Below are 16,691 nucleotides of genomic sequence, written 5' to 3' on the forward strand. Positions count from 1 at the left end.
ATTTATTTTCACCGTTTCCTGACACTGTTCCCCAAAATGTTGAACTTCTCCCTGATGAGAGCTCGTCTGCATCATTTGGTTTCCTAATAACGCAGAATCTGTATTTGCACGGTTTATATTTTTGAATATGCAGTTAAAACAATAAAGAATATCGGGACAAGACGTCTCCAAAAGTGGCTGTGTGACAGGAGAGCAGGCGCTCAAAGTAGCTTTTTAATTATTCATGAGCTGTCCGCTGCAGAGCCTAGAAAAAAAAAATCTGAACTTTCCTCGTAGTTCCCATATTTCCGGCAGCCCGTGAACGCGGCGGCAGGTTGCCTGGCTCTGAAGATGGCGGACTGTATACGTGTTCCTCTGCTCCTGGTGTGCATCTTGTCTGCTCTGCATCAAATTCGAGGAGAAAACCACAATCCTGGCAAACTTGGTGGTAATGCCGATAACCCACATGATCCAGCCGGAGGTCCGGGCCCGGCTGCGGGAAACCCTGGAGCCGCTGAGAGGAACCCGGGCGCTGGGGCCTCGCTGGTTCGGAGGCGCTCTGCCGGTTGGAAGTTGGCGGAGGAGGCGGTGTGCAGGGACGACCTTACCCGGCTCTGCCCCAAGCACTCCTGGAACAACAACCTGGCGGTGCTGGAGTGTCTCCAGGACAAGAAAGAGGTAAACGGGACGCACTGGGTCCTGGGGTTGTGTGGACCGAAGCAGGGTGTGCCTGCAGAACCAGCTAACGTTAGCTCGCACCGTTAGCCCGCCGCTAACGTCGGCAGCGAACGTCACGCAGAATGTCGGTGAAAAATGGACCAATTTAAGATTTAGGACGGTATCTTCGATGTGACACGCATTGGAGAACCAACTTAGACACACACGTGGCGTTGGGAGAATCAGTTGTTTAGTTCGGCGTCATCCAGAGCCACGAATGGCTCTTACATTTTTACGACTTGCAAGTTTTTGAGTCGTGTCTCTGCGTATTTGTGTCGTCGACGTGTCTTCAATATACATTAGCTAACTGGACCAGAGTCGCGTTAGTCAACAGAACAAATGGACAACAGTTGATTCTGGCTTGTGCACTTGTACGTAGATTTTTCATAAGACCCGTTTATTCCGGGTTACCTTTCAGTTTGGGTCATTTTACTGTCAGTGATTTAACTGAGGGCTGCTGGACGTTAGCAAAATAAACCTGCAGATTGTGAGCGCAGTTCGGAGTATCAGGACGGTTTGCACCTGGAAGTAGGCAGCGGCTAATTGTGGCACGCAAACACAAACCTAAAGCCACGATTCAACTCAAGACAACGTGGTAACCGGATAACGTTTTAAACCGGGTTAACCAACGATAACCCAGGAGGCCAGCTAACGCTAGCTAGTTAGCTAGCTAGCTAGCGTAGCCTCGACGAGGCATTCCCCCGGTTGGTCCCGGGCTTTGTGTGTTACCGGGATTTAATTAACGTTTGGTTTTATAACTTTACGCCGTCACACGGGGTAGCATCGTTAAAAAGCAGCAGGCTGCTGGGGTGACCCTGGTTTAATAGGAGGTTGTGTGGCTGACGGTAACGTGAGGCCGGTACAGCGGCTTCAGTCCGTTTTGTCTGCGGAGACTCTCCCTCCTCCCCCGGGGACAGATCCCTGCTCAGCCCGCGGCTGCAGCTGCGACATGTCCCGGCAACGCTTCCACTCTGCTGCCCCTCTTCGCCTGTAACACACTTTAATCTGCTGGTTACTTTCTGCATGGGTCTGATTTTCCATGTCAAGGCTGAACCACATTGTCCGTTGGAAACAAAGTGTGAAGTAGATGAACCAGGTGTTATTGCACCTGAGAGCCGATTTCATCATGTCCTGCTTTGTTGAAATAATTATGTCGTCACAGAAAAATAAAAGGACACGCTGATGTCTTGGTTGATTTATTTGGCGTCTGAAACTAATTCTCTTCGTTTTTGTTTAATCTGCCGATTATATTTCTGGTTATCATTTAATTGTTTGGTCTGTGAAGCGTCACACAAACAGGAAAACACCATCGGTGTCATGTTGTTTGACTAATAGTCCAAAAATAAACTGTGTATTACAGTAAACAGCTGTAAGAAGCTGAAACTGTCAGATGTGATTGTTGAAGAAAGGTGGAGGATTATTCATCTGTTAGTTTCCTTCCCAGACTTTGTTGTTTTGAACTTGTGGTTTTCAGGGCACTAGGTTGGTTTATGACCTTTAACCTTGTTCAGATGCTCCTGAGAAGAGAAGCCAGCAGACAGAGCTCTCTCTACATCCTAACAGCAGCTAAGACAAAGCTGTGTTTTGTGTCTTACTAAAAATCACAAGACGGCATCTCCTCAGGTGGTGAAATCCACCCTAAAATAAACCTTTTTAAAATATGAAGCTGCAGCTGCTGAAGGAAGAAACATGTATGAAAACGGATCTTTAAACAGTTAAGATTTAATGTGCAAAGAACCTTCATTACCTTTTGTCACGTTTAACGAGGAACGTGACTAAATCTGAAAGGGTTGGTAGCTAAAAACTAACCAACAAAAACCTCCATAATGGATTCACTGGTTAAATCATTTACTTGTCAGAAAAATACCAAACAGTCAGACTCAGTTTCTCAAACTCAGTGTGACACTGAGCCTGAAATTAGCTGATCAACAAATACCTACCAGCTGTTTTGATCATTGATTGGGTCATTTTTAGAACATTTTCTATTTTTAATCTGTAATTTAGTCGAGCTGCACAAAAAACAGGAAATGAGTCTCCAGGTCTTTTGATAATTGATATTTGTTTCAGCTTCTCGTATGTGAGGAGGTTTTTGCTGCCTCTTGTCTTGATAGGAGACTGGATGACGCACAAAACACCTGGCAGATAAATTGACTCTAACAAGAATAATTAGTTGGACTGTTGATCAGACAACAACACTTTAAATGTCAGCTTGAGCTCTGAGAAATTAACTGTGTTTTAGTCTTAGGTGAGTGTGTAACAAAAAAATCACATGGTTGATAGATGAAGCAGGGAAATTGCAATCTGCATTTTTCTCCAGTTTGACATTTTCTAATCTAAACAGAAAAACAGTCCACAGATTAATGGATAATGAAAACCCGATGCAGGTGCAGGCCTGAAGCTCGATATCACCCCCGCTAACATTTGTTTCCTGTCTGACATTTTTAGTGTCAATGATAAAATGTGATTATTATAGGAAACGGGGCATCTGAGCTAAATGCCGTGTTTTCCTCCTGACACGGTGGCAGGTTGATTTCAATGGAACCTGCAGCGGATTCAGGCTGATTCTTATCACGGCATTTGAAGCTCTTTGACACTTAAAATGAGTTTGCTGTTTCCACAGAGAGTTTGTCTGAGAGAGTTGTTTGTTTGATGGTACCGGTGTCAGCTGAGGTGCTTTTGCTTTATTTTTACTGCCGTAACTTACTGAGAAAGTCTGGCCGTCCTGGGGGTTTGTCTCCTCTTGTAATCATTTACTTTCTCCTCAGGAGAGGCCGTCTTGTTCAGGTTAGACCCAAGAAGAGCTTCCCCATTCCTGTTTTTCTTTTCAATGGCCTGACTAAGTTCTCAGTGGACACTGTACCACAATGTGTTTACTGTACTGTAGGGTATAGAAAATCAAATTCGACTGTGTGTGTTTTATCCTGCAGAATAATTTAGTATCCAGGGTTTGATCAACTTGAGTTACTTTGAAAAGCTTTTCTCTAAGCTGATGTACAAAATTATATCAGTAGTTTTTTCAAGTTAGCACCAAATATCAGCCTTCGGGCACTGCAGAGTTACTGTCATATTACCAGAACTTCAGCTTGTCGATTTAATTGATCACACATGATCAGTTAGTCTGTCAGGTGAACATCTGCTGCTTCTCATTATGAAACACAGTAGAGGTCAATAATATAATCGTTTGTCCAATCACATTGTGTCTGGGTTCTGCTGGTTTTAATGTACAACATGAAGGTTTCGGGTGTAACGTCTCTACACCCACCAGCTACTGTGGATCTCATGCAGCGGGCCGCCCTTCTGGCACTGTGCTGCTGCTGTTCTCTGGATCGAGGGTGACATTAAGAGCCACTTTTAGACCGGGAGCATTTTTGTGTCTCCGGCCTGCCCACTGTCAGTCCTGCTGGTGGCTGTGGTTTTGTGTACGTGGTGCAGAGGGAGGAGGAAGCTTTGGCTTTGGCCTGTCGGCCGCGTGAGCCCCGAATGTGACTCTGCCTCGGCCTCCAGCTGTGCTTCGTTTGATAATTGCTAATTGGAACATTAGGGCTTCAGGATATAAACAGATTAGTTGGTGTATGTTCAGCTGATTTGCTGTAAATGTTAAGCAGCAATTCAGTGTCTCGTTCCTGAACGTGCTGCTGCTCAGGCTTCACTCTGTCCTCCACACGTCGAACCTGCTGCAGACGCAGGAGCATCACTGAGGGTCCGACTCTGTTGGTCTGGCTTTCAGGAGGCGTCCTCCTTTCTTTATAGCCCCGACTTTGTACACAGGGATGGAGTCTTGCTAAAACAGGAGCAGCCTTTCCCCAAACTGTTGCCAAAAAGCTGAAGAAACCCTGATGTCCATAGCACTTCTGCTGTAGCAGATCGAAAGTATGCACGCTGGTGTCCGCATACTTTTGGAAAAGTGTAGCGCTGCCTAAACAACATATTAATAATTGGTTCATATAACCAGCTCTGTTTATAGTAAACACTCCAGAGGCAAATGAGTCAAAAGGGAGAAAGTGATTATGGTGTTCCGATCCTTCCTTCGGTCCGTAACGCTGTCCGCAGGTTTTATTTCTACCCTGGTGAAAACCCACTAAGGTGAAACCAGGCTGCGTTTGAACCAGCGTACTGGACTAAATAAAGCATTTGAATATGTCCTTTCTCTTTGCTCTCTAAGGGCCGGATCCCTGAAGGGTGTTTTCTGCTTTTTTACTTTTGTTTCTGTTCCACTTGCACGTCATGGAGTATTCTCCTGCTCTTTATTGAAGTACAGGATTTGAGTACTTCTCCCACTGGAAACTGCAGAAAAAGACACACCACTCTGTCCTGATGGTTTAACACAACCAGACTCTAGAGTTCTTTCCAGTACAGCGGTCATGGACATGGGGCCTCTGTGGAGACCCAGTCACTGTCAGTGCTGCTGCTGTTACAGGCTCCTCCTGCATCATCACAGTTTATACGTTTTATTTTGGAAATAAAGGGAAAAATCCCAATTCGCCCCTTGTTGCTAAGCAACAGCCTTTTGTGTCCGTCCAGCAGGCAGCGTTTGTCTGAGACTCATTGTTCACATGTATCTGAAAAGTATTGTTTACCTGCCTCGTCTTTGTCGTACGTTAATATCATGGATGTTTGGAAAAGGCGCAGCCAGGATGGACGTGAGCTACGGTGCTAACGCTGCTCGCAGCAGATCCTGACGCTGTCGTGGCTGCGTGTGCGTCCTGATATTTGCCAAGCGAGTTAGGCCGTCTGGCTTTGTCTGGTGTTGATTAGTTTTTATTCTTCTAGCATAACTCAGCACAGCTCAGGTTAAAGGTCAATGAATAAAAGCCAAAAAGTTAAACTATATATTAAAAAAAAAAGCACCAATACTTATGTCTCAAGCTGCAGGAACTACTTTCAAAATATATTTATCATTTTTTTCTTAGTTGAAGTAAAAATTGCAGACCAGTTTCCTGACTGAGAAAAGCATTAAAGTACTTTAACTGTGACCATGAGAAAATAATCAGCATGTTCCTGGATAATGGCAGTAAACCCTGAGCTGCTCTGACCCACAGATAACTGCAACTAACGTTAGTGACTCTGTTCTCGCTGTATTTACACACGTACAAGGATCTTCACTTCAGTTTGACTGAAACAAATCTCTTTAGTTGTTAAGTGTTGAGATCCATGTCAGTGAAGCAGCTTGTGTTGAACGTGGCCTTAAGCTGTTTTGCTTCGGCTTGAAACACAATGAAGAGCAAGAACTCAAAGAGCCTAACAAAGGGAAATGTGGCTGCAGGACAAACTACTCCCAAAGCAAACACAGACCTGGAACTCACTGGAGTTTGGTCACATTCCGCCGACAGGTGCAGAAAACAGCACAGACCGCAGGTGTGTGTGCGTGTGTGTGTGTGTGTGTGTGTGTGTTCGTTCAGTGGTGGAGAAAACACACATCTGTCACACACCTGCTCTGAACACTGACTGAGATGTTTAGTAGGAAGAGCAATAAAACCAAGTCAGCTGGAGCTGCAGGGACATCCTGGTTAAACAGTCCCTGTTTGCTGATGTGGCGCCGCCAGTCATCCATGCTCAGCCTTTGATTGTCTGGTTGGATTTGATTGACAGGAGAAGCTCTGGCGACACTGAGGACTGTTTGGTTTGGGACTCCTTCGTGTGTGCTGCTGTGGTTCTACTGCACGCGCTGGTCTCTGAAGTGCGAAATTGACTAATGAATGTAGACGAAGTGTTGAGCTCAGGATTAGTCGGTTAATCTTCAGCTGATTTTCTTTGAGTCCTTCACTGAGGAAAAGAGTGGACGTCCAGCTTCTCCAGTCTTTTCATCCTAAAAATGTTTTTGGGGGATTTGGGTTATAAATGTTTGGAGAAGCAACACTTTCTAAAAGTCAACAATCACAAAATGTAATAGTTATAATAAATATTTTAGTAAAAATGCCATGTCTTGGCCTTGTTTCATTTATTTGAATGTCCCTGTCAGACAAAGTCACCTTGGGTTCATAGAAACAGTGAGAGGGATATAGCTGTCCTCTGTGTAATAAAGTAAATTGCATGTTATTAATCTGTTTATTGACAGTGAGCACAGAATTGATCTTTAATAGAAACCCAGTTAACTTCAGTGATACAGGAGCACTAACTCTACATGCACCCCACAGGACGATTTGATTGGCCTGGATTTAAGATTGCAGACTTTGCAACCATCTTTCTAAATCCAAGATACTTTTAGGTTTTGGAGTCTGAAGGTTGTCAGTTCATAATAACTCTCAGCAGGGCTAAAGAGGTGATGATGATGATGAGGAAGCTGCACAGACCTCACACCCACACCCAGCTGTGGGATGGAGATGCCGGGATTCTCTCTTTCTGTCACTTCGCTTCCTCTCACCCACTTCCAATTATAGCCCAGCGTCACGTCGGCCTTCCCAGGACGCAGAGAAGAGCTGATTAAGTTGAGTTTAGCTGCAGCCGTTTAATGAGATGCAGGGTTTTTCTCTGACAGTCAGGGGAGCTGGAACGTGGTTAAACGAGACGGAGCCGGATGTGTCGGTGTGGGTGAAGTATGTGCATGGGTGTGTCCACTGTGTTGTGTTAGATTACAGCTCTAACAGTTGCTCAGTGGGTCTGAGTTAGACTGACAGTTTGTCTCCACAGAAACAGGCTCGTTGTGTTGTTGATGGTTTGTTCTGGATTTTTCCTGAGCAAGCATCAAATGGCTGAGAAGATCTCAGCTTTCTGAAACATGCAGATCCTCTGGGAGAGCAGGAAAGACGCCCACACGAGTCACAGTTTGCACTGCAGTAGTGTGATGTGATCTTTGGCCGTTCGGTGTAGAGGTGGACTGAGCGTGTGCAGAGGTGGGGAGGTTTCTCTGAGGTCCAGAAACACTGGGACTAAAACAAATGTCCCGTGTTGTTTGATTCAGCGGCAGACTGGCTGGCTCCATCCAGATTAAACCCCCACTCTTCAGAATCTGCTTTTATTTTGTCACATTCTGCTTTTTGACACCGTCATGTCGGTCACGACCACAGAAACAGAACAACTTCACGCTGCAGTAAATAAGGAAGCAAACTGTATGTTGTATGTTCCTCAAATACAAAATCACTTTGAAACGCTGATAGACTCATCTTTAACAGCTGCACTAAGTTCCTGAACCATCTGACTTTGCAGTTTATATTCAGACCCTTTTAGTTCCCTGCCTGTGTTAAGTCACTTCACATAAAGTTGTTTCATTGAGCAGACTTGGTCAGTTTATTAGGAACCCCTGTGTCAGGTTGATCAGTCTAGTCCTACAGTGAATCCTCCTTAATGAAGCTGATCATGTTCAGTTTGTGTTCAGGCTGTTTCACAGCTGTTCATTCAGCTGGAGGCTGCAGTTTGTGCTGCTGTTGGACTGAATATTCAGCAAATCAAAAATATAAAAGGTGAGATGAGGGAAAGGTTCTTATTCAAATTTAAAGAACCTCCTTTTACGCTCTCCCCAGCAGTATTTTCATCATTGCGTCTGTATTTTTGTTCTAATTACCAGTCAAAGACCCTAAAACAAACTTCATGTCAGTGGAGGCGTCAGGCTTTTTTGGCTGTTTACACAAACAGCACAGGAAACTCAGAAACCACAGTGGTGGATGGTGTTTCCTACCTCACTGCAAAATGTCTGCAACTCATGCCGTCAGCCCAGTGCACTCGCCTGTGTGTCTGACATTAGGCTCAGGAAAACACTTGGCTTTTTGTAGTGGTGAATTTTTGTTTCCTTGACTGTGACGAGAAAGAAGAGGATCCTGTCAGATACAGATACTGTCCATCTGAGGTTAATTAGCCGGAGCCATAAATAAGACTATTTCATATACTTTTAAATAAGTTATGTTTAAATTAAAATATGTATGTGAGAAAAAGCAGAAATCACCTGATTTAATAAACATGATTTTCCAAAAATGGGTTCATGTCTCAAAAAGTTCTAGTTTGCTGCTGGAGAGGGGGTCAGTCTGGCCACATGTCCAGGACCATTTATTTTCCTCTGCACCCCAGCTGACCAGCGTGGTGCAGTTTATAACATCAGGACGTCCTCTCCCTCAGTGCGACCACCACACCGCGCCCACCGTCTGCCTCAAGAGCAACGTGACACTCCTGTGTGAAATACACTGGAAGTAGAACACACGCTGGTGGACTATTCCTGGCCCGTGCTGTGGCTGCCTCGTGGTGAACGGTCAGAAGCTCTTCAGCCTTCAGCTCTGATTTCAAAGACACCGACCGCCCTCCACAAATCAACACAGCCCTGCAGGGAGATATCCCACTAGCCCCTGAAAGCTGTGTCAGGGCCTCCTGTTTAGATAAGACAGTCTCCAGAGCTTTACCCAACACAGCGGCGACCAATGCCGAGCCTTGGATTGAAGACCTGAACGCACCATCACGCTGCAGACAGGCTTGCCTCACATATATGAAGGTTTCTCCATGTTACACTCTAACCTCTCCTCTCTCTGTTGGTTTTCCAGGAAACTGAGATCGCCACTGAATGCAACCACGTAAGTGACTCCACTTCCCAGCATGCACCACCCCATCCCAGAATTTAATGTAGCGTGTTAAGCCTAGACCATCAGAAACGGTGGTTTTTCACGTAAAGTGTGGCACCGACTTTAAACATCATTGTTCTGTGGGTTTGACTAAACAGTCAGCTAAAGGAGCCCTTACTGGCTGAATCTGTAGTTTTACTACCATTTAAATGAGGTACCTTTTGTTTTTAAATGCTGTTACACAGCAGGTGTATTTAACAAACCACCACTTATCAACCACCTGCAGTTTTAATTGTCTGAATTGTTTCTACATGCAAATTAGTTTAGAACTGAGTCCCAGGATGATCTTCCAGAAACTGGATTTGTACATCACTCACTTTTAATTTGTGTCTTGTTCCTGTACCTTGGACTTGACTATTGTGCTGGCGAGCTGTTCCAGGCTGCTGTATTCTGTTAGTCAGCAGGAAACCTGCTGCAGAATGGGGGCCACAAAAGGTGGACATGCTGTGCTGGATGTCCAAACAAGACCTGACAACTCAGGAGGAAATCAGAGTAGATAGAAATAAACAGAATTTACAGTACAAGTATAAAACACATTAAATACAGTCAGATTTAGTTCATTTATGTCTTTGTGAACTGACCCAAATAAATGTTAGCACAAGCTGTACTAGAAGCTTGACGGTCCTGTCAGGCTGCTGGTGCCTGGGTAATATGAGCCAAACCTCTGTAATCCAGATGTTTAAACATGTCTTCTCTTCTCCAGCTGCTGTGGAACTACAAGCTGAATCTGACCACTGACCCAAAGTTTGAGTCTGTAGCTGTGGAGGTCTGCAAGACGACCATCTCTGAGGTCAGACTCTTTATTTACTGAGATGTTTGGAGCGTATTAGGATTCCTCTCAGTCCAGAAACTGATTTAGCAAAAATTAAATCCTCACAACAGAGACACACAATCTGAGTGTTTTTAAAGGGCAGAGTGAATAATTAACAATCCCCATATAAGGTTGAATTTTAGCCACATTCTGATCATAAACACACGTGGACTCTCAGGCTTCCCCGTGAGAAAGTAACCGAACCATTTAGTGTCTAATCGGACTAATTTAGCTCCCCGCTGTTTGTCTTGGTTCTGTCGGTGTCGTCGGTTCTTCTACAGTCATGACGCTGTCTGTGTGTGCGCAGATTAAAGAATGTGCGGCGGAGGAGCTGGGGAAGGGCTACCTGGTGTCCTGTCTGGTGGATCATCGCAGCAACATCAGCGACTACCAGTGCAACCAGTACATCACCAAGATGACCACCATCGTCTTCAGCGACTACCGGCTGATCTGCGGCTTCATGGACAAGTGTCGTGACGACATCAACGCTCTGCGCTGCGGCAGCGTCAGCACCGGAGAGAAGGTGAGAGGAAATGCTGCCAGTGGAAAAACAAATGGCCAACACAACTTTTAGGGGTCGAGGTGGGTCCGATGAGCCTTCTTCTATGTGCAGAGCTTTGACAGCAGTGTGTCAGTGTGGTTTTCTATTTGCTGAGCCAAGCTGATCGTCATAAGCCTGTAAGACGCACAGTTATTATGGGCTGTCGCCTCGGCACAATTAGAACTAGGAGCAAATCATTTATTTGTCGAGGGGAGCGGTCTGGTTCATTATCAGGAATTGGTCACGGTGGTTTCTTTGTGCGGTGGAGCACAGATTAGATTGACCCCGGTGGCTCTGGAGAACTAGACCCGTTGTCTCTTTGCACTGAAAAAATCCAATCATTGATGGAGTGAAAGTAAAACCTGACTATTAGTCATGCTATAACCAACAGTCTGTTCAGACTGGGACCATCTGAGTGTTTCTTTAAGTCTGATTCATGTCATTATCAGCTAATCAGCTTTTTCCTCCATGGGTTTCGACACCTTTCGAACATGTTCCTCATGAATCTGTCAGTGTCTATCAGGCACCAGCTGCTGTTGTACCAGGACAGTATTAAAATTATCCCCAAGTCGTCATCATGTGGACACATTACTAAAGTGTCAACACATCACTAAAGTGTTGACAGATGCAAGTCCTGCTAAATAAAAATGGCTGAAACGTGTGATGTTGTTAGATGCTGAGCTTTTCAGACCTGAGGAAAATACAAAGGGAAACTCTGTGTTCTTAAATAAAGTAACAAGGACGCTGCCTCTGGATGAAATCACCTTACTCAATTTGGATGAACTGGCCCTTTTTAAATTAGCCCTGTGAAGCCAACAAAGAAAGCTCCTCAAATCAAAAGGTACAAAAAGCTCCTGTGATCCTGTAACCAGGAGCAGAAAGAGCAGGCTCAGAAAGACACAGGAGATGAGAGGCCAGGAGCTCAGTGCATGATGGGAAGTCCTCAGGCAGTCTAGGCCTATAGCAGCATAACTAACTATACGCCTGGTCAAAAAGGAAGGTTTCTAGTCCAGCCTTAAATGTAGACTAAAAGCGTAAATGCTTGCTCTCTGCTGCCTGTGCAGGACATCCACTCTCAGGGCGAGGTGATCGCCTGCCTGGAGAAAGGTTTGGTGCGGGAGGCCGAGGAGCAACTGGGGGCGCACGTCATCAAGGACAACTGTAAAAAGGCCATCATGAGGGTCGCCGAACTCTCCTCGGATGACTTCCACCTGGACCGCTTCCTGTACTTTGCCTGCCGTGAGGACCGGGAACGCTTCTGTGAAAATGTGAGGATGATGTGCAGGTCCACAGATAAGTGGTCTAGAGTTACAGCTTTGTGAAGCACCAAACTCTGTTTTCCTTCATTTAATGGTTCCACAGTGTTCTCTCTGCAGTTCAACACTTATTATACAGCCGCTAGATATTTTCTTTTTCTAACCATTTTACATTCAGCAGAGGAATCAAATCTAAAACATATGACATTTAGCAGCTTTATTTTTTTCTCATCTTTAAATTGTCCTTCAGTTCAGTTCTCTGGTGTGACTTTCTGAAAATGAACATCTCACGTTAATGATGAAGTAAACAAACAGCTAATAGTGCCTGTGATTGATTAGCACGACTCTGAGTTATTGACTTGATTCAAGTACAGATACAGTATCTGTGCCAGCTGCTGATGGACTGTTGTGCTTTGTTGTGTTTTCAGACGCTGGCCGGGGAGGGTCGAGTTTACAAATGTCTCTTCAATCATAAGTTTGAGGAGGTGATGTCTGAGAGGGTGAGTGCTGCTGAAAAGCTTTTTCCTTCTCCTTCAGCGGAGATTGATTTGCATTCTCAATACGTGGGGCTGGGAAATTGATTTGAACTTCTCCAAGTAAAAGGTTTAGAAACTCTTTCTCACAAACACACAAAAAGCCGTAGACCTGATTGAAGTTTAAATTCATCTTGGCTGCAGAAAAAGCTGAGAACGAGCCATAAACGAGGAAATACGTTGACGTTGCTCTTGCACGGTGACAAACTGGTGGTTGTATCCACAGTGTCGTGAGGCGTTGACCACCAGGCAGAAGCTGATCGCTCAGGACTACAAGGTGAGCTACTCACTGGCCAAAGCCTGCAAGTCGGACCTGAGGAAGTACCGCTGCAGCGTGGACACCAACATGCCCCGAGCCAGAGAAGCTCGCCTGTCCTACCTGCTGCTCTGTCTGGAGTCGGCCGTGCACAGAGGTGAGGGATCCTGTCTGTCAGTCACTCTGAGCCCAGAACTCTGACTCCTGTCCCCAGTAGTTTGTCTGACAGTCAGGGCCACCGTTAACTGAATCACCTGTCAGTCACTGGTCAGTCGTCCGTCAGCCCGGGTCTGATGGAGTCCACAGTAAAACACGTGTCCTTCTCTAAGAAAAGGATTTTGGCTCAGATTGTCAACAGCAGTGAAGAAAAAAAGAAATAGAGGTGCAGCAAAGATGCTGTAATCTAATCATAAGAGAATGAATTCTGTCAGTTTGAGAGACAGCCGAATATTATTTTTTTTTAAAAGAACCTGGTTTAAAAACTTTATTATAAAAACCATGATTCTATTATCTTATGTTATATATAATATTTTGTGTGTCTTTCAGGCCGTGTGGTCAGCGGCGAGTGTCAGGGTGAGATGATGGACTACAGACGGATGCTGATGGAGGACTTCTCTCTGAGCCCTGAGATCGTGCTGCAATGTCGCAGTGAGATCGAGGGTCACTGCTCCGGACTGCACCGCAAAGGACGGACGCTGCACTGCCTGATGAGGGTCGGCAGAGGGGACATGGGCACCATCGACCCCAACTGTCAGAGGGCGGTGAGTGTAGGATCACGTTAGGCTGTAACCCCGACTGTCGGAGGGCAGAGTCAAAGAATAGCGATAATTGCTGAGAGTGACAGAATCTTTTAAGATGGCTCAGTGTTTGTGTTATTGTATTTGTATCATGTGTCTTTTTAGATCCGATCATTTCGTATTAACGAAACAAAAGGAGTGTTTTCCCCTTAATTAATGTATTGATGGATATTTTCTATCCTGGAGTGTCAAAGCTAGAACTGGGGCCCTGAAGTGCTCAGTTATGTTGCACAGCTCAATCATGTTGGTGCAGCGATTTCATTTTGCAGCACTTTTGTTTTTTTTTTTTTTAGCTGAGACACCTGAGTGTGCTCAGTCAAAGTGTGAACCTCAACACCTGTGGCAGGTTCAACAACTGAGGCTGCTCAGAGGTCCAGAGGTTATATGTTTTGAAATGGGTCCCAGTAGTTGATGCTCAGACCTACAATAAACTTCCCTGTTTCAGCTCATCAAATGTCTTCCTACATTTCCCAGAATGCCTTTCAGTATGCTCCAGAGGGCAGCTTCCAGCTGGTGCAGTCTGGTGTCATATTTTTATAGATGTTTTTTGTTTGTTTTTCGTCCTCAGCTTCAGACTCTGATCCAGGAGGCCGACCCTGGAGCCGACTACCGCATCGACCGAGCGCTCAATGAAGCTTGTGAGTCTGTCATCCAGACCGCCTGCAAACACATCCGCAACGGAGACCCCATGTGAGTCCTCTGCACTCCTTTGTACTGCACTTATCTTCATGCTGCCAGTTTACTTCTAGTGCTGTTTATTTCATATGTCTGGTAAACCAGGACTTACTGTGTCCTCTTCTTCTGCAGTAGCTTAATGGCACCACCAGCTGTTTATCCTGACTCCTACTATTTGCAGAACAGTAGTGGATTTGAATGTCTCAACTTTGCTCTGGTTTTATTTGAAATCTCACGTGATGTTTTGTCGCTGCATTGATTTGTTTCAGGGCTGTGGGTCAGAGGGTCATAAGAACTGTGACAGAGGTGTTACTGTATAAAGTTTAATACTGCTTACAGGAACCCAAGCTTAATCATTTGTTATGCTCATAATGTATTTTACATTTGTCTCTTTTATATAATTTTGCTAATCAATTCGAAGAAGCTCCTACTACAACTTATTGATTACGTGAGTCATGTATGGGGCATCTGTGCTGATCCTGCAGGATCCTGTCATGTCTGATGGAGCATCTCTACACGGAGAAGATGGTGGAGGACTGTGAGCACAGACTTCTGGAGCTGCAGTACTTCATCGCCAGAGACTGGAAGTAAGTGCTGCCAACATCCGCTCAGGCTGGAGAGTCCCCACAGACCAGATGAAACCACAGAGGAAACGGGGCTCAGTCAATTAAAAACTTTAGGCCACAGTTACTATGGTTTTTATTTATGTATATCAGAATAGTAATAACACTGGTTCCTCATTGATACAATAGATTTTATTGTTTGTAATTTCTCACGAATATAGAAAAATGAAATATTAGACTGTTGATTCTTGTTTAAATATTTGCATTTAAAATTTCTACTATATCAGTTACCAAGGTATGTTTTTGCTGCTGTGTTTGGAATATATGTATAATGTTTATGTGGAATAATGTGAAGCGGTCACTGTAGAGCAGATGCAGTCTGGTGCTAAATCACTGTTTGTGTTATGAATCAAATGCTGCGACTGTCTGCTGATCAGGTCTCTGTCACTGTGCTGTTCCCCAGGTTGGATCCCGTCCTGTATAAGAAATGTCAGGGCGACGCCTCTCGGCTCTGCCACACTCACGGCTGGAACGAGACCAACGAGGTAATGCCGCCTGGCGCCGTGTTCTCCTGCCTGTACCGCCACGCCTACCGCTCAGTGGAGCAGGGACGAAGGGTGAGTCTGTGAAAAGGATCAGCTCATTGAAATTAGACAGAAGTATAGTTGTAGTTCTCACCATTAGATGGTCATAGATGTTGTTTGATGTACCTGCTGCGGTGGGTTTTTGCTCTCCCAGATGAAGGTAATTTCACTGTAATGAATTTTTAAAATTTTCATTCTGAACCACCACATTTTAAATATGCAGAATCTGGTCATAAGGTAAATAACAGAGATATAATTCTGTTCAATGATGTGATTAAAAACAAAACAGTCCATTCACCTTCATCACACTGGGCTGGCTGCAGATCATCGGCCCCAAACCTGTAGGTCCACAGGATCATCAATAGAAATGTTTTACAGCAGGTTGTCAGTGTGCAGACGTAAACAAGAACAATGGTAAACACACAGGAAGTCTGTTTCTCACTGACCAGAGAATATTCTTGTAGCTCCCCAATGGGGCGTCTGATGCTGAAAGCCAGGTTCTGACTGTAAGTACTTCCTGCTGCCAAACTGATAATCAGGGGAAGGTGGACGTGCTGTCCGGCTGGTGGTTTGTGGTCTGATTGTGTTATCTGGTATTGGTGCATGTGGGAGCTGAAGTGAGCTGTCAATCTGAAATCTTAATACGACGTTTTCACGATGGAAAATAATTTTGTAAAAATGCTGCAGCAAGTTAAGTTGTTGATCACATCAGCAGGGTTAACGTGCAGGCTGTCCTTAAAGAGACGCTCCACTCAGGTCGACGTTCCCTCCTTGAGGAACAGCAGCAGCAGCCGCTTTGACTTGTCCAACCCTCCACAAGGATCATCCTCTTTAGTCCTTATTCTCAGTGTCTTCAAAAAGAATATGTTTAAATGCTCTGTCTCTGTGTAAAGGCCTGGTCACACCTGTAATTCAAATGATAAATTTCACAGCAGAATGATCTAATTTTAATGGATGAAAATTGTTTGTGTTGAGTTTGACTCTGGTGAGCTGCAGCACGTGTGTCACAGAGACCGGCAGCAGCCTGAGTCTCTTTTCTGGTCGTCTGATCTGTCTGTAAATGTGAACAGTGGAAATGTTGAAATTCATAGACACCAAAAATAATCGATCAAAACTTTTCTAAAAAATGTATTGTCTGTGCATTGACCAGTAGTTTCTCTTCAGGGCTTTGGATTAAACTGGGAACATGTTGACGTAGCTCACTGACATCACTAAAGCGTTACTGAACGAGGTGGTGTGCAGTACTGAGTCACAGGCAGCTGCTGGGCTCCAGAGACCATCTCTGTGAGGAGGCAGCACAGATGTGAGGACGAGTTGCTCTGTGCTGTTTCCAGCTGTGACTGGGCCTTTATGTTGTTGAGGCTCTGCTGCAAACATTTTATTATAACATGAAATCTGTATTTTATACCTGTTATCTTTTAAATCACTGTCACCCCCAA

General features: G+C 44.8%; 1 protein-coding gene across 5 annotated transcripts in view; it reads left to right on the forward strand.

The window, feature by feature from the left end:
• Positions 1–282: 282 nt before the first annotated feature.
• The window catches only part of glg1a (golgi glycoprotein 1a), a 35,373-nt gene continuing 18,964 nt past the window's right edge, over positions 283–16,691 (forward strand). For 3 of the 5 annotated variants that reach the window (XM_026311319.1, XM_026311321.1, XM_026311320.1), the window contains exons 1-12: positions 283–657; positions 9,159–9,188; positions 9,940–10,026; positions 10,355–10,570; positions 11,653–11,856; positions 12,273–12,344; positions 12,604–12,790; positions 13,180–13,394; positions 13,999–14,120; positions 14,591–14,692; positions 15,132–15,285; positions 15,717–15,758. In XM_026311319.1, the coding sequence (XP_026167104.1) occupies positions 331–657; positions 9,159–9,188; positions 9,940–10,026; positions 10,355–10,570; positions 11,653–11,856; positions 12,273–12,344; positions 12,604–12,790; positions 13,180–13,394; positions 13,999–14,120; positions 14,591–14,692; positions 15,132–15,285; positions 15,717–15,758 (1,758 nt within the window). In that variant the 5' untranslated portion in view covers positions 283–330. The remainder of the gene's footprint in view (positions 658–9,158; positions 9,189–9,939; positions 10,027–10,354; positions 10,571–11,652; positions 11,857–12,272; positions 12,345–12,603; positions 12,791–13,179; positions 13,395–13,998; positions 14,121–14,590; positions 14,693–15,131; positions 15,286–15,716; positions 15,759–16,691) is intronic. The other 2 variants (XM_026311322.1, XM_026311323.1) reach the window with 1 other exon arrangement.

This window comes from Mastacembelus armatus, chromosome 6 (assembly GCF_900324485.2).
Source record: "Mastacembelus armatus chromosome 6, fMasArm1.2, whole genome shotgun sequence".
In the NCBI taxonomy this organism is placed as follows: Eukaryota; Metazoa; Chordata; class Actinopteri; order Synbranchiformes; family Mastacembelidae; genus Mastacembelus; species Mastacembelus armatus.